The 18,478-nt window shown below is 39.5% G+C and overlaps 1 protein-coding gene across 1 annotated transcript; it reads right to left on the bottom strand.

The window, feature by feature from the left end:
• Window positions 1–3,779: 3,779 nt before the first annotated feature.
• MAPK1IP1L (mitogen-activated protein kinase 1 interacting protein 1 like) lies at window positions 3,780–17,111 on the bottom strand. Its single transcript, XM_055538117.1, has 4 exons — window positions 16,977–17,111; window positions 10,509–10,530; window positions 9,124–9,816; window positions 3,780–8,150 (listed from the first exon to the last, which is right to left on the bottom strand). The coding sequence occupies exons 2-4, from the start codon at window positions 10,524–10,526 to the stop codon at window positions 8,139–8,141; spliced, it is 723 nt and encodes a 240-aa protein (XP_055394092.1). The 5' UTR covers window positions 10,527–10,530; window positions 16,977–17,111; the 3' UTR covers window positions 3,780–8,138.
• Between the last annotated feature and the right edge of the window lie 1,367 nt (window positions 17,112–18,478).

Raw genomic sequence — 18,478 nt, 5'->3', positions numbered from 1 at the left:
TTTTAAAAAAAGCTTTATACAGATACTGTATATTATTAGATGTGTAATCTTTTAGTTATGTTAATACACTAAATAGAATCATTTGGCTAGAGGTAAGAATGTTCCATTTTTCCCTCTTGGTACTTTGGGTACTTTGAGCATTATCATCTGTTTTACAGATAAGGTAAATCAGCACAGGAGGCTAGTCAATTGCACCAAATCACACTGCCAGGCTGAGCTCAAGGCTAAAAGCTCTGTGCATGAATCCCCAGCAATTGTGCTGCTCACTGAAGCATGAACAGCTGCACTCTAGAATTTGATCAGATTTCTATTACAGACTCACCAGAGGTGGAGACTTATTACCACCTTTCAGATGAAAAATTTTGTGAGGTTTGTAAACAGGCTTTTCTTAGTTCAGGTCAGTTGTCTTCATTCACCTTCTATTAACAGGCCAAGATCCAGTCCTGATCGTTAGTCCTGTAGTTTGGTCTTTTTTTGTACAGATTTCTTTGGGCATTCAAGAAGGGATCCAGGTATTCATTAAGTTTAGCACTTGGGATTTTTCTGTGTTGCAGTAACTAAGCAACAGTTAAGATGTTTTAACTTAGCATGTCCTGTATTGGCAAGTTTAAAAAAAGAACCGTCAGGCCATACTTGGCAGAACCTCCCTCGGACTCTCCCACCCGCTGTACAGTTCCTGTACATCTTGGCTGCTCATCTACTACTAACAGAGACCTCTTTTGTCTCAGCCACTCTGACAGCCTTGTCCAAGCCTTTGCCACTTGGGGGCAGCTGGATAACCAGTGTCTTCAATAATCGGTAGGGCTGACACTAGTGATTCGATCATCCAAAACCTTTTGTTAACAATTCTCACATCCATATTTAACCTACTTTAAAATGCTACACCTCTGAAGATTATGTTTGTTTATGAAAATACAACTCAGTAAGTTAGCCGTTTAAGAACTGTGCTTATTTACCAAACTGCAAGGATATACATTTCAAACACTAGCTTTTTAAAGTATCTGATGAAACTCATTCAATGACATAAACTGTGTGAAAGGTATGAGAGTCAAAGTTAGTCACACAGTTGTGTTTGACTCTTTGCAACCCCATGGACTATAGCCTTCCTGGCTTCTCTGGCCATGGAATCCTCCAGACAAGAATAGTGGATTGGGTTGCCATTTCCTTCTCCAGGGTTCTCCTTCTCCTTCTGCCATTTCCTTGACCTGGGGATCAAACCCAGGTCTCCTGCATTGCAGGCAGATTCTTTACCAACTGAGCCGCTAGGGAAGCCTATGTGAAAGGTTTGCTATGAAACACTCATTGTTACATGGATTTGACTTCCTAGGTGTACAATTTTGGAAGCAGTGCTACACCACTAAGGCAACCATGGCAGACACATGTAAGATGGAGAAGCTGTTCTTAGGAAAGCCGCATTTTGCAGCAAAGCAGAGCAGAGTAAGGAGAAGGCAATGGCACCCCACTCCGGTACTCTTGCCTGGAAAATCCCATGGATGGAGGAGCCTCGTAGGTTGCAGTCCATGGGGTTGCTAGGAGTCGGACACGACTGAGAGACTTCACTTTCACACATTGGAGAAGGAAATGGCAACCCACTCCAGTGTTTTTGCCTGGAGAATCCCAGGGACGGGAGAGCCTGGTGGGCTGCCGTCTCTGGGGTCGCACAGAGTCCGACATGACTGAAGCGACTTAGCAGCAGCAGCAGCAGTAAAACTGTTATCGGTCACACTTGATTGTACTCAGTTCCATAACATATCAGGTTAGGCGATCTTTATCTCTTAGCTGTAGTTTCATTATCTATAAAATCGAAACTAAAAACTGACCTTTAGGTTTGTTGTAACTTTAAATTCCAGGTGTTAAGAATTCAGTGGTCCAAAGTATATAACATGTACATTAGAGCTATCATTATCAGCTCCCAGGAAATGAAACTGGATAAGTAGGACAATACATGAAGCTCAGTTTGGCCTCTTTATCTAAAAAGTTAACCAGTTGTGTCTTCCTAACCTCCCCATAGCTTTTGGAATCTACTCAGTGGTGTCTTAAGGGGACAAGAACAGGTCAGGATGTCCACTGAAAAAGGCAGAGGTCTAGACTGATAATCAAGGAACTGCATATATAAAGGTATCTGGTACTGGGTATGAGCAAGGTATAATCTAGTGGACACTCTTTAAGTCTTGATGCCATTCTCATGTAATTAGACCTTGGGGTTTACTTAACCTCTTTTAAAGATATTCCTACCCCTAAAAAGGCTTTTTATCTGTCTTACAAAGCAAAAACTTTTCTTGTGTGACACTAACACTTAAGCATGGCTTAGAAACCTAGATGGAGATTCTACTGTAATCTGATCCCAGGTAATTTCAACTAGATGTAGTCATCTAAAATAGCTTTAAAATTTTAAAGGAGCCAAACTTTCTGTCCCCTCAAACCCCTTATCTGTTATGAACCAAACTGTGCCCCCTTCTTCCCCCTAATCCATGTTTAAGTCATAAGCTGCAATGTAATGGTTTATAAAGATGGGACCTTTACAGTGGGGTTAGTGTCCATTTAAGAGACAACTGAGAGCTTTCTTCTCTATGTGGGAGCAAACAGTGAGGAGCTGCCAGCCAGGAAGAGGCTCCCATCGAGTAACCGAATTAGCGGGCATCTTGATCACGGACTTCCTAATCTCCAGAACCGTAAGAATTTCTCGTTTGAGCCATCCAGTCTATGATCCTTTGTTACAGCAGCCCAAACTGACCTACAGTGGAATTGTGGAGCTGCTTCAGGGAAAGCAGAGAGGAACTAAGCTGAAACTGCTTTGTCTTCATTCCTGGAATCCCAGAGAATTAACACAAAAACCTGCCCCCATGAGAATAACCTTCAGATGCTGTAGGAACCAACTCCAGGAGGAGGACCAAATTCTCTTCCGGTATTAGAATTCTATTGCACTGCCTTGTCTAAAGTGTGCTTATATTAATAGTTAGAATTCTACTTTACTTTAGAGATCTGTTGCAAAGGGACTAATGCTAACTTTTAATATGGTGATTAAAAAAAGAAACTGCTTGTGTCAGATATCCAGGCAAGAACGTGTTTGCCAAAGGAATTTCATTTCATGATGGGAAAACCTCCCAGCCCTGCTCCAGAGTGGTCTTATATTTCACTACCTATTTCACAGCTCCACTTTAAGTGGGTCCTTTTAGGAGATATGAGTTAAGACATCAAATGCAAATTAAAAAAAAATTTTTTTTTTGGTCCAAAGCAAAAAGCAGAAATCCTTTTCAAAAATAGAATATACCACAAATTATTTCACTCATTTATAGCCCCACTCATACTGGGTTTCAAGAAATGCTAGCAAACCCCGTGGACGGAGAACAGCAACTGTGTGTCAAGTTTAACAATGGGACCCTTACTGCAGGCACAGCAGTATCTTTTGTAGAGGAAAGGAGTGGTGTGTGGCAGCAGGGGCAGATAGGGAAGGCTCCCTGTTTTCATGTGCACAGATAACCTAGTTACAAAGAATAGGCCAGCCTTAAAGGGAGGAGAGGAGAGCCTCACGGGGGACACTGCGTTGCTGAAAGATGGGTTTGTGGAGGAGGCATTGTTCCCATGTAGCCTTCGTGAATGCAGGTCACATTGGGGGTGGGGGGGAGGTGTCCCCTCAGGCTGTTTTTCTTTCTTTATGACAACAAATCTGTAGTTAACTAGGCTCTGGACTTTTTCTGGGAAGCCCAGAATTGGGCCTAAAGATTAAGTGAAAAAACTGTGAAACCATGAAAATACATTAAAAAAAAAAAGTTTTCAGGTATAATACACAAAAGCAAACAAGTTTATCTTAAAAAATATCAAGTATCACATCCATAGACTATCCCTAATTATAATTACGTCTTAAAGCAACATTTGTCTTTGTTTACAAATACAGCAGCAGGTGATAAAACCTAACATCTCCAACAGATTGCTTACAGTTTATAATACAAACAAATGTATATGTGGCAAATCACATTTTAGGCAGTTTAACTTAAAATGCATAGACAATTACATACATTAAATTTGTCATTATTAAATCAGTGAAAAAAATTACAATATCAAGGAAAAAATACAAAACCTTTATAGAGCACACATAAAAAGTCAAGTTTACTTAATGGCAACAAATCAGGATCTGCTGATCAGTGGCAGGCAGTGAAAGTGCCTTTATCCAGGGGAAAACTGAAGAGGCAAAACATCCCGTTACTTTGTGTGCTTGAATAGTTGCATCAACAAACACTACAGTCTTGAAAAGCATTTTCTTACTTAAAAAAAAAAAAAAAAAGTATTCCATACTTTGTTCTTTAAATACCCAAAGGCTAGTCCAAAACTTCCACCAGCAGGAATACTAAAATGTTTATCCAGGAAACTAATACTGGGTGTACTCATCGAACCTGTAATGCCTACCCCTACCTAGGCTAGCCTCTGAAGGGCATCCTCTTCATCTCCGTATCTCTGGCATCTGACAAAAGCACCTGGATTATGGACATTTAAGTGTCTGCTGAATGAATGCAGTCTTCAGAGGCTTTCTATTGCCAGAAGCTTGCATGGCCATTTCTTTAATACCAATTATTTTATTGGCAATTTTTGTTTTACCTGGCAGAATTCTGAAATTAAAAAGAACAGTGCCTGTCCTCAACACTAAATATTGCTCTATTAAGATAAAATTATAGTCTTCCCTGAAAGCCACCCACCACTTTCTATGCATAGTACAGTGGATCAGTGTGATCCATCTGAATTAAGCCTTTTGCTTTTCAAAAACTTGAACACTTGAAGGTCTGTGCTTAGGTTTAATTTCCAAGGTTTATAAACCAGGCATTTTACAAATCTAGCACTAGATTATTCAGGGTGAGAAAGGAAGACATTGGCACGAATCTCTTAGAAGTGTAGGCAACTGACTGATTTGCAAGCTAGGCACAGTATTTTAACTGAAACTTGAGTAGAGCTATGTTGATATACACAAAGTTCCAAAAGCTATACATCTGAGTACAATAGGTAGCACTAATAACTGTGAGGTAAAAATACCAGGGGCAAAACCGACTTGTTTCCTAGAAAATATTCCAATATCCCATTGTAGCGGTGTGATAGACCACCCCCTTTCTACTCTGCCCCTTTATTATTCTCTGTCCATGGAATTCTCCAGACAGGAATAATGGAATGGGTAGCCATTCCCTTTTCCAGGGGATCTTCCTGACCCAGGGATCGAATCTGTCCATTACTGTCTTAGCCACCCTTATTATTCTCTACTGAAAACAGTAAGCAGTAAAACTAACAAAGGAAGGAGGCCCTTTAGTAATTAAAAAATGCACTTATTCCTGAATAATCAATATATTACTTTACAGAAAACAGGGCTATGCAGTCAGAGCTGTAAACAGCCATCTTCAAAAGCATTAGGCCGAGTCTAGTAAGACAAGCCAAGGCATTGTAAGCACTTCTTTAAGGAGCCTTGATTTTTGAGGACTGTGTGTATGAGTGAGGACCCAAGGTCTGTATTTGAATTTCTGTCACCTTTAGGCTCAACAATTTCAAAACCTAAGATCCTAACTCCAGACATACTATTCCTCAACACATCTCAACTATCTCCATCAAATATATCTTAAAATTTCTGCTCTGAAAGTCCAAATGCCAGTATATTTACTGCATACTCCCTTAAGGCCAGACATACTTTCTAATAAGCAGCCTGTTCCACAAACCAATCTCAGCCTAGCATAGTTTGTTTTAAAAGCAACATTCCCTAGTAAAGACAAAAAACCTTCTTAGATGCTTTCTTCCATTTCGCCCTTGAAACAACTTCTGCTTTTCTTAACTGCACCCTGAACCTAAAAATACCTGCTGGCCCAGCGTACCCTTAAGAATTGAGATGTCCCTCCCCCAAGTGGAGAAATTCTATTTCCTTCGATTCTGATTCATTAAAAAAATTTCCCCAAGTATCAGTTGGAAAACCCTTGAAAAGCCCGTTTTAAAATGGCAGTATCATCTACAGCACGCTAGGCAGTGTGGGTCGCAGCAGTTCATGTAAGGGGTAGTAGCTCCAAATCTTGTATTCATGGCCCTTCAAATCCTTTAGCATAAGATTTTCTCTCATAATAATAAAGATTCCACGATTAGATTCCCAAACTTGCTACCTCTTCTTCTTGTAGTCAAACATTACCCTCTCTAGTGTTAAATGTTTTATCTAAAGTCAGAGCGGTCAACTTATCCCAAGGTAGGACAACGAAAATAACCAAAAGGAGAGTGATCTTGGTTGCCATCTCACTTTTCCTATCATCCTTCCAAAATTAGCTAATATTATGATATTAACTGATAATTTAAGCTATGATACCTTCTAAGGCTACTGCCTTACAAATTGAAGGCTAGAACAGATTTCAAGAGTACTGTAGATAGCTGCCACTTGTCCCTGCAAAAAAGTGAAAGAAAAAGATTGTGCCACTATGAAAAAGCTAACATTCCCCAGTCTGAAAATACCTAAACAAATTAGTTTCAATTCTGAAAGCTTGACTCTATCATTTACTCAAGGGAGGCCTAAATACTGTTGGTTACTCTAGAAAGTTGACAATCTTGCTTTCTTAAAAGGAGGTAGCTAACAAACCATTAAACTGGCAGCATTTGGCATTCTTGACATTTTAACTATAAGAGAGATAAAACCACCAAATATTTTCTTTCTAAGCAAAAGTAAGAGCTCCTGCATAAATCTCTCATATATTGGTCAAGAAAGTCACAAATACATTTTAGTAACCTAATGGATACATTCAAAATTTCAAAATGTTATTGACAAGTAACATGGTCAGTTCTATCCCAAATCTAAAAATATGATTTAAAGATAAGGTGCCAAAAAGCTATTCTGAAGGTTACAAACAACACTTATTTTTAAGTAACACAGTCACACTACTTTAAACTCAATTGTAGAGATCTATACTTTATGATTATGCTCAGTGTTAGAGCTAGAGAATAATTTTTGGGTGGCACTCATTCTTCTACCTATTTACCTGTCTTACTGTCAACAAATACAGAACTGAACTGCTAACCATAAGCACTTTACAAACAGATCCAGGAAAACTATGCGAGACACAATGACATAGCTTAACCAGACTCTGAAAGACATTAACATATTTTGATCACACTTCTACAAAGAACAGTCATGTCTGTATGACTGAGGTTCTCTAAACTAACTTCTGTGTTTGTGATAGACCCCTAGAGTAGGCCAGTTTTCAGTATCAGGGAGGAATTATGGGATGTGCCCCTTCTAAAAAATTGAGGGAAAGGGGACTACAGGAAGAGCCCCGTAGAAGAGTGTTTTGTGGGAATGCAAATTACTTATTACTATGAAGTAGTTCCCAGGGTCTCCTCCAATTTGAGGTTCCAGACAAAGGAGAGAATTATTTCCTCCTTGAGCTCTTCCCAAAGCAATATAGACAGTTCAATCTATTCTAAAACAATACAAAGAGATCACCAATTCTCTAAGAATATAATTTACATTTACACGTCGGCCTGCATTAAAAAGAAACAAGCTTCCACAAAGGGCATATTTTAGAGCTGTATGACCCATCTGGCTAAAAATAAAACATATCAATGGAACTAAAAACGAAGGAAAAGTTTTTACTAAAAGCTCAAGGATAAAAATGAACTCAACATCTGACAGTAATCACCAACAGTTTTAAAATGTATATCCAAAATATAACCTCAGAAGGACCAGGTTTATTTATCCTGTAGAAAGAACATCTCAAGATGTTGAGAAGCATCATTTGTTTAAATTATGACAATGTGATTGTTTTCAAAGTGTGTTTATTTAGGGGAAAAAGTGATTATATAAGTGTTTAGTTTCATAATTTAAACAAATTGAAGTTTGTTTTAAACAAATTGTAGCAAAGAGCTATTCAATATACGTAATTACTTTAACTTTCCATAAAAACCAAATAAAAATCACATTTGAATGATTTCCATTTCCATTTTTATCTGATTGTATCCATCAGATGTACTATACATCCAAGCACAAGAGGCAGACATCTTCTGAGAGGTGCAAGAGTTGTTCTTTCATGAATGCCCTCTAAGAATAGGGAAACAGCAATTTTTATATATGCATTCATGTGCATATATCTATGTACTTCAAAAAGCAAAGCGTCATCTCTTCATCCATTGTTAACTTAATGGTAAGACTGCAATAGAAAAAAGAAAAAGTAAACTTCTAGATTTTGTAAATGGAGTTTATTAACTCCTTGCTGTGACTTAAACTTATTGCTTAATAAATCCAAACAGCAAATCATCACTTATTCTGGCATACACTTTACTAAAATATTTAAAACCATATATATATATATATGGCAAAAAGTTATACTAATGAAAAGTTTCATGGACACTTTATTAAGATTAATTGGTTGTGATTAATTTGGTTGGAGATCCGATTAGTCCTTTTAAGAATAAACAGATTTTGTTTTCCCCTATGGAGAATGTGACTTGGCTCAATTCATAGGGAAACAAGGTGCTTTTCTACTTGGTCATATGCCCAAGACAGGGTCCTCAACTAAGATGTCAACCCTACTCCAGCTTGGCTGACAGCAGAGCACACAGCATTACATATAACTGGCGATGCAGCAGAGTGGTATAACCTTGAGCTCAGTACTGTAAAGGATCTAATATAACCCTGGCTGAGAAACACGACAGCTGCATGAAAGATGGGCAATGTTACACATTCATGGCTCTGGATTCTCTAAAAATCTACCTCTATATCTAGCCAGACTGGGAGAGATGACTTTCATTGAACTTTGTGCTTTGGTTTGATGCTATTAAAACATTACTGAGAGAAGTTTAAAAAAAAAAAAAAAAAAAAAAAGGTCCAATGAAACACATCTCTCAGTTTACTTCAAGGATGCTGTTGAGGATACCACTTACTACATTACGAATTATTTGAGGGATATCTGAGGAATTTTTGTATTTTTAATACCAGGAATACCTATGCTTTCATGCTTTTAAATGCTTTATCTAAATTTGTCTGAAGCTTGAAATTTACTTATTTTATATACACACCCCTTAAAAAAAGGTTTAAAAGCTTTCTAATTGTCCATCCAAAACTGGAGAGTTTTTCAGCTTATGGGACTATTACTGCATGTTAATAACAAATTAAACACTCACATGGGGGCCACCAGGCATCGGTGGAGCACCAGAAGGTCCTGAAGGCACTTGAAAAGGATTATTGGGAGTGGGATAGAGTCCTGGTGTGGGATATGATCCTGCAGGGGCAGGATACGGCGCTGGTGGTCCCCAGGCTCCTGGTGGCACGGTGCCCCATGGAACAGGTGGGGCCGCCCCTGGTGCCTGGGGAGGAGGAGGAGCGGGGTATGGCCCTGGAGATGGATATGGCATATTGGGGGTGGGATACTGCCCTCCCATTCCTGGTGCCCAGGGTCCTGAAGACATGGATCCCCATGGACCTAAAGGACCAGCTGCAGCTGGATCTGTGGGTGCACCATATGGTCTTGGAAGCTCAGGAAAGGGCATATTTGGTGTAGGATATGGCCCAGTGGGGCCAGGGCCTGGATAAGGACCCCCAGGTGGGGGGCATGAGGGTCCAGAAGGAGGAAAGGGAGCCGGGGGTCCTGGAGGCGGTCCGGTGGGAGGCACGGAGGGGTACATCCCTGTTGGCGTTGGTCCAAAAGGCACGGGGGAGGGTGTTGCACTTGGCGGGAGTCCAGATGGCACAGCAGGTGGAGCACTTGGGTTATTCCAGGGGTTGGAACCTGGCCAGCCTTGAGGAGGTTGGCTGGGTTTTGTATTGCTCACAGCAGAGGTTTTGGCAGGGGAGTTTTCAGGTAGCGCATCTGCCAACTGGAATACAAAACAAGCATGTCTTATTGATCTTATTCAGGGACAAGCAATGCCATACATGATTATCAACCCATGAAGGATGGCAAGCTATAAGGTCAGGAATTCTTCAAAAGCCAAGCTGTTCCATTTATAAACCACCTCATTTAATACAAAATTTAGGAGTTTCCTTGAATATCAGCTTTACAATGCAAATTCCTCAGAGAAGGTCAAGTTTTCTAAATACAACTGATCAACACAGTGTGAACTGAATCCTGGCTTTTCCTCAAACAAGTGACATAACCTCTCTGAGCCTTGGTTTCCTCATTTTCAAAACAACAGTTTAGGGTTAACCTGAGGCCTAAATGAGATAACTCACTCCATGCACTTAACACAGTGCCTGGTATATAATTATCAATAAATGTTGGCTATAATTAACACTATCAGGTTAAAAGAAAACAGAAGTAAGCCTTTAAAAAATTATACTTAAAGATTCATAAAGAAATAAATACTACAGAATGCATTTTTGAATATTATAGCTAAATAAAGACAAATCATCCATCAAAATCACATGCTAAAAAAAAAAAAAAAAAAAAAAAATTGAGGAATCACAAAAAGCATTTCTTTTAAATTGGAAGACTTAGGGCCCACAGTTAGGACCATGTCTTTTTTTCTAAGAGCTGAAAAACTTATGAAGAATAAATGCATCAACTTACCGAAAATTCATCAGACATTTTCCTAAAAACAAAACCAAAACAAAACAAAAAAAGAAGGAATATTTCAAAACCAGTTTATTATATTTTATATTCTTTAAGGAATTATGCATATATTATTTTATTTAAATGGATTCTTAATAATTTATAAAATGACTTTCTTCATGTAGGAAAAGTCTCCATAATAGTTCATACACCTTGATAAACTTCATCCCTTTTTACTGGCTATACAGCATATAAAAGTGATCCATAATTTAGTTTGTACTCTCAAGTTGGTGGCTATTTAGGCTGTTGCATTCTGAGTTTTTTTTAAAATGACGACACTGTGAACATCTGTAAACACCTATCTTTTTGAGTCTATTACCAAGAAAAAGCACTAGAAGTGAAATACACAGTCAACAGGTAAGGTCATCTAAAATCCATCTCAAAAAGGCCATCCCAATTTACACTACCTTTTTTTAAAGCTCCTCTTTACCACTGGATGTTACTAAATTTATATGTCATTTTCAATGACAGGTTAAAGATGGGCATCTTGTTTTAACTTACATCTGATTATTAATTAAGTCGAAAGTAGAGCATTATTTAAATTTAATACCCCATTTAGACTTCTTTTTCTGTAAATATGCTTGGACCACTTTCCTCAATTTTTGTAACTCCAGTATAATTAACTTTCAATGAAATGCACAGATTAGTGCTCAGGTCAGTAAGCTCTGACAGCTGTATATGCCCCTGTAACCATCCAAAATACACAACATTTCCCTTACTCCATAAAATTTACTCATGCTATTTCCCAATCAATTCCTAAAAAAGCAATCACTTTTTTAGTTTTCACTTGTTCCTTGATTTCATATAATCAGAATAACACAGTGTGTACTTTTTTTGCATTTGATCATTTTACTAATTAATAGTACATCTTTTTTTTTTTAATGCTTTGTAAGACATTAAGGGTATTAGATGACACAAAAAAATTCATCTACGCTTTCTAATAGTATTTATATAGTTTAACTTGTTTAAAAATCTTCTGTTTTTCTTTCAAACAATAATTACTGAGTAATCTATCTTTTCTTAACTGACCCAACAAGCCACCTTTAACACATTCTATAGCTGCTACTGATAACAAACACTGAAAAATCTATCTACCATGCTAAGTGCTTTAGGTGCATAATCTCACAAATAGATGCAGATTCTATTACCACTCCCAGTTTACAGCTGGAGAAAAGGAAGCTTAGCAAGTTCACTTGTTTCAAGTCACAGAGCTAGTGACAAACACTGAGATTCAAACCCAGGTATAGTCTGATTCCAAAACCACCAGGCCACAGAGCCTCCATCATTTCCCAAAGGTCCTGTGAACACTATTCTACTGATCCACAGTATAACATTCCATCTTATTGGGGCAGCTTTATACTTTTAAACAAATTTTATGACCTACTATTACTATTTTTTCAGGTTTTCCTGACTACTGTCATGCTTATTTTTTCTAAGTCACTTTGTGAAACAAACAAAAAATCCCAACAGCACAACGATAAAACATAATTAAATTTACAGATTTAGGGGACATTTGATATATTTAAAATATAAAAATATTATCATTTGAAAAACAAGGTATATCATCCTGGTTCCCATCACTATCATTTATTATCACTCAATAGTTTTTAAAAATCAAGACTCCTATACATTTTTTGTGAGTTAGATTTCTAAATGGTAAACTTTTTTTCATGGTTGTAAATTGGGTCTTCCATTCTACTTGGTTGGTTGTTCATATACGAGGAAAAGCCTTTTAAATTTTAGTGAATTACTTTTGTAAGCAGTGACATTACTGAATTATTTCTGAAAGTCTCTCAGTTGATTCTCTGGAATCTGCACTTAAAGAATTATGCCATTAGCGAAAAATAATTTTACCATCTCTTTGCAATGTTTATACCCTTTTTCTCTTTTGCATAAGCTAGAATTTAAACAATGAAATGTTAAATAAGATAGTGCGAACACAGTAGTCTTCCCAACTCTCCTGGTAATGCTTATAATGCTTAAATATGATTCTCATTTTTCATTTTGAGATTTTAAAAAATTACTGTAAGGAAAGTTTCTATTTATGCCTATTTTTGCTAGATTTGGTCCCTTTTTTTTGCTAGCTTAAAAAAAAAAACCACTGAATTTCTTCAGATTTTTTTGGCATCTAATGATTTGATCTCACAGTTTTTCTCTCTGCCCCACCAATACACAATATAGTTATACATATGTTGCTTAATATTGAGCCATTTACAGAGTTTTAGCTCGTGTGGTGTTGTTATGCGGAATGATAAAGAAAATGAACAGGAAGCCTGCAGTCACAACAGCTGTAACCTTGTTCTTAAATTCATAAGATTAAAAAACACATCATGAATGTACAGCAAATGTATTTATCCATTTGTTTCCATGTTAAGGTTTTATACTAAAAAGTAACATCACACAATAGTAGATTCTTAGGACAAACACATGAAAAAAAGTTTATCGATGCACAAGTTTCAAGCCTACCTAAGACTAACATTCTTTTCACACAGGGTGAGCCGTTTCGAAACAGAAAGTGGTTCTGTATCAAAGTTCACATTAATTCTGGAGCAAAAAACCTAATTAAGCAACCCATTCAATTTCACCTGGTCTTACAGTTCAGGTTTTTACAATTACTCATTTCCTTCTTAGTTTTTGAAAAACTATGGTTAATTAATCATAGCATGACATTAAAATCTAACTCTGGCTTTCAAAAGTTTAAATTCAACATCAAATCCTGGAAGACAGAGGAAATAATAAAGCCTTGACCAAAGGGATTAGAAATAGAGGTCACTTCCTGTTTTACAGCATTGCACTGTAAAGCAACTTGTTTTCCATGCCCAAACAGTATTCATATTAATTGGAAACATTCCAATTTACTATTTGGGGAATACTTTCACCATAAAATGGTTAAAAAAATAGAGCTGGACATCAGTACTCCAATCTAGAATACAATCCAATAGAGTGGACATCGAGTAGACTTGCAAAAAAAAAAAAAAATAAACAACCAACAAACCATTGGACTGCCAAGAAATCCCCCCAAACCCTAGATTTTCTAGAGGGGGAAAAAAAAAAAAAAACACCTCCAAAACACATGGATTATGCTAATTAAGATGAGTCCAATGTGATCTTGAACTACCAAAAAAAAAAGTTTATAATCAAGGAAGACTTTAATTTTTCATTTTGGAAAAATCTAAAGCTATCACTTCCAAAAGTTTCCATTAACTCTTTATGGCAATACACATCATGTGTAAAATTTTTTTTTTAATTTTTCATTGTATTTTCTGAAGAGCAATTTTAAAACAGGAGTACATAATTTCTTTCAACTATCATTAGAAACATAAAACATTTCTGTAACACTTATGGCCTTTAGAATAAAGATAGTAATTCAATCATGGGGGAGTTTTAAAAAGTTGAACCCCATAAATTACTGATGAGTATTGGACAAGGAATATTTCAAAGGGCCATCAAACTGTAGGAGTCAAAAACAGTATGGGACTACAAAGTTAGGAAACCTGGACACCAAATTTTTTGTCTGAATCTTTTGACAAAGACAGTTTTTAGCCATTTTTCTCATCAGCAAAACAGTTACAATTCTTGACTACTTCACAGATAAGTAAAATATCTAAAAATCTACAGTTATAAACAAGATATTTATTAAGAGTCACTAAGTGAAATCACAGAGAAGGCAATGGCACCCCACTACAGTGTTCTTTTCTGGAGAACCCCAGGGACGGGGGAGCCTGGTGGGCTGCCCTCTAATGGGGTCGCACAGAGTTGGACACGACTGAAGTGACTTAGCAGCAGTACCAGCAGCAAGCGAAATCAGGATTTTTGCATTGACTTGTTTAGTATGGGGAGAGGATACTGGTAATATATTGTACTGAAAATATAAATTTTGAATGAACATTTTTATGTGATAGTTTCTAGTATTGGCATTTATTAGATGACACTGTTTTACATTTGGACAACTCAAGAAATTGGGATCTGCATGTTTTTGAACATTTTAAATTACTTAAAAATATGTAATTAAAAAAAATAACCTTTCAACAAGCTCCTGTCAGTCCTGTTTTCTACACTCATACTTATTGGAACCTAAGTGCCTGGTACTGCACTGGGCCTTGGGGAAATGAATAGTCTTACATGGAATAAACACTTAACGACAGTTCACAGTCTGGTGGAGAACTACCATTTAAACAGTAGGCTACCTGGGGTAAGTGCAGGGCATTATGGGAGCACCTTGAAGAGCTCCTAAAGGTATCAAAGGAGGAATCCTGAGGAGTCCTGTCTTTGCAGTGTGGGAGAACAAAAAGACCTGGGGTAGGTCCTAGGGAAAGGAGCAGTTTGTGCAAAAGCTGGGGCGGGGGCGGGCAAGAGATCTGGGGGATGTATAAGCAGTTCAGAATGGCTGCAATGAAGAAAGGGGAGGAATATGAAAGCTTCACCCAGAGAGTCTCTAGACCAAAGTTTGACCATCTCAGAGACAGCACACCTCAATCTGTTACTTCAACTATAATAATGGGCCCTTAAGGTCAGAACTAAATGGGACTGGTAAATCAAGTGCCTAGAAAATAAACATACCATCTTCTCTTCCTCGGTGTACGGGCATACTGCATATAGTTAAAACAGTGCAAGCCTGGGGAGGGGGGTCGGAGGAAGTTCAAGGAGGGGACATATGTGTATACCTATGGCTAGTACAGGCTGATGTATGGCAAAAACCAACTCAATATTGTAAAGCAATCATCCTTCAGTTAAAAAAGCATTAAAAAATAAAGGCGTGCACACTGTCAGTAATTCAAACTAGGTAAACTGGTGGGCTCTGGACAAGCCAAACTGTGCAAACCCCAGAGGTGAAAGCTGACAGTAGTAGCCACCTCACAGATTTGCTGTGAGACTTATACAATAAATCTGGTCACTGTATGGCAGGTAGCAAAAGCTCAACAGATGTCAGCTTTTACAAATTGCTATGATAGGTTCATAAACTTTTACCTGCAGTTCTCAATTCAGAAACCTCTAGAAATGAAAGAAGTGTTCGCAAGTTTGACATAAAACTTGCTTGGTGGGCTTCCCTGGTGGCTCAGACGGTAAAGCGTCTGTTTACAAAGTGGGAGAGCTGGGTTCGATCCCTGGGTCGGGAAGATCCCCTGGAGAAGGAAATGGCAACCCACTCCAGTACGATTGCCTGGAAAATCCTGGACAGAGGAGCCTGGTAGGCTACAGTCTATGGGGTCGCAAAGAGTTGGACACGACTGAGCGACTTTTCATCGCTGCACAAATATTAATGCTGGATTGGGAACGCTGCCCCGACTCCACTGGTGTGATCTCTCGTCTTTGCACCTTATCGGCTTTCTAAAATCTAAAGATAAAACTTTAAGATTTCTGAATTCCAAAATACACGGGTCCCAAGGATTTCAGTTAAGGGGCTGTCTCTGGGTCTCCATTCCTCGTGGAGAGAGGAAAAGGGACATTCCAGTACACACAACTCAAGTTTCTGAAACAAACTAGCTTTGAATAGAAAGTTCAGACACTGGTATTGAGAAAAATGTCTATTCCTCCTGCCCAAAGAACACTATTCCCGAACAAATAACTTCTGAAAGATTTCTGAAGGGTACCTTCGTCTTTAATGGAGGGTTCGTTTTCAAAACAAACTCACAGCCATCAAGTGTACGAGCGTGTATTTCTTTAATAACAACCCTATAAAATTTTTTTTCTTCTTCTTCCAGATGAGTATGCTTCCATGCTTCAACATTACAATCCCCATTTATTAGAAGCACTACTCCTGGTTTTCAGAAGAAAACGGTCCAAAGCCACCAGGCGCTCCTAAATCCTAAAATAAGGGAGCATTACAGAACTCAACACTTCTCAGTTTGTCATGGATATTCATCTAAGTATCTGCTAGGAACTCCTCTAGAAAATGATGACCAAAAAAAAAAAAGAAAATGATGAGCAAAACCTCATATTGCGAATAATCTTAAACTAGCACCAAAGACTCCTGCAAGAATCTTTCAGCCTTCCTCTCCCTTTCATTAGCAATTAATGAGTGGGGGAGGGAGTCGGGGCCAAGGGGCGCAAGGCGGGCAGCCCTTCAGAGCCCAGCGAACAAAAGGAGTCCGGGATTAACCGGAGCGAACCGGCCTCCGAGCGGGTCGCGCCCGCCCGGGAAAGGGTGGGGGAGGGGCCAGGCCCGCTCCCCGCCCCGCCCCCCGAGCCAGGCCTGACGTCACCCGCCGAGAAATCCATCGGTACGACGTCACCAGACCCCGGTGCCTTCTCCTTGGGGGGCTAGCGGGCGGACTGCCCACAGCCGAGAGAAAAACCACGGGGAGAGGCTTAGCCCCCGCCCTCCCCAAAGAGGCGTCTGAGGCACCTCTGTTACTGTCCCCACGTCCCGCTTGGGCGGGCTCCCTCGCTCTCCTCCATGACCCCCTAGCGCCAAGGCAGCCTCACCCGGCAAGATCCGAACTCGCAGCAAGATCTAGAAGCGGCGATGGGTCCGAGAGAACTGGGTGCTGAAGAACGAGCGTAGCCCGACCGACGGCAGCGGAGACGGAGACGGAGGCGGCAGCAGCACCAGCAGCGCGCGGCTCCTCCTGGCGCCGGAACAGGAAGCTCCGTGCTCGGAACGCGCTGCCCCCACCCGGCTCCGCCTTCCCACTGGTCTGCGGGGCCCGGCCGCGCGCGCCCTCCTCAGGGCCCCGGTGGCACTGCGGCCAGCCCGTCCACGACTGCTCGGCTGTTTTTCTCTCAGTGGGGGGAGGGGGGAGGAAAGCTCCCTGGTTTCCCGGAGTTCTGAGCAGTCTAGAAGAAACGCCAGTGGCGGGTTGCGTTCTGGCAGCCTGGCGGAAATTGTCTCCTGGAGAGGCTTGAAAGCAAGTTCTGGATTCCCTCTACTTGCGGTATTTAGAGTTAGGCCTCGAAGCTGGCTAGGTGTGAATGCCTTCTAACCCGGGGCACGGATCCGTTGGCCAAAATTGTGGAGAGCTAAAGCAACAGTGGTCGCAAAGAGTCGGACACTACTGAGCGACTGAACTGAACTGAAAGCAGCAGTGCAGAAAAGTGAAGACGTTTGCAAATGGCTTGACAAATTGATATTAACAAAAGGAATGGATATCTTTGCAGGTTTTTTTCTAATCAATATTTTTTTCTCCCCGTAGTTCAGTTTTGAACCTTTACCTACCTACTCTGTGACAGACCCCAAGGGTGATTGACACATGACCGCAGCGGTCAGGGAATGTGCTAGCTAACAATGAAGATGTCATAATTACGTGTTGTGCAAAATATACATATATAACACGTACATATGTTTTAGTGTAAAAATTAAAACGTATGCAGTATTCTTAGATTTTATTTTCACTTGCTGTTAGTGGATTGCTGGGTGGACGTTTTACTATTAGCTTCTTAAACGAAGACTTTTCTGGGTTTATTCCACAGCACACGTAATTCCCATACTGAAAAATGAGTGATCGAGAATCTTCAAATAATACCTAAGCCTGGGGAAAGGGAAAGAGTAGAGTGAAAAATTTGGCCTAAAGCTCAACGTTCAGAAAACTAAGATCATGGCATCTGGTCCCATCACTTCATGGCAAATGATGGGGAAACAGTGGCAGATGTCTTTTTTTTTTTGGCTCCAAAATCACTGTAGATGGTGACTGCAGCTATGAAATTAAAAGACGCTTACTCCTTGGAAGCAAAGTTATGACCAACCTAGACAGCATATTAAAAAGCAGAGACATTACTTTGCCAACAAAGGTCTGTCTAGTCAAGACTATGGTTTTTCCAGTAGTCATATATGGATGTGAGAGTTGGACTGTAAAGAAAGCTGAGCACAGAATTGATGCTTTTGAACTGTGGTGTTGGAGAAGATTCTTGAGAGTCCCTTGGAGACTCAAGAGCAAGGAGATCAAACCAGTCAATTCAAAAGGAGATCAGTCCTGGGTGTTCACTGGAAG

Source organism: Bubalus kerabau, chromosome 10 (assembly GCF_029407905.1).
Source record: "Bubalus kerabau isolate K-KA32 ecotype Philippines breed swamp buffalo chromosome 10, PCC_UOA_SB_1v2, whole genome shotgun sequence".
Lineage (NCBI taxonomy): Eukaryota > Metazoa > Chordata > Mammalia > Artiodactyla > Bovidae > Bubalus > Bubalus kerabau.
Note: the sequence above shows the minus strand (reverse complement) of the source record. Positions and strands in the feature narration are given on the sequence as shown.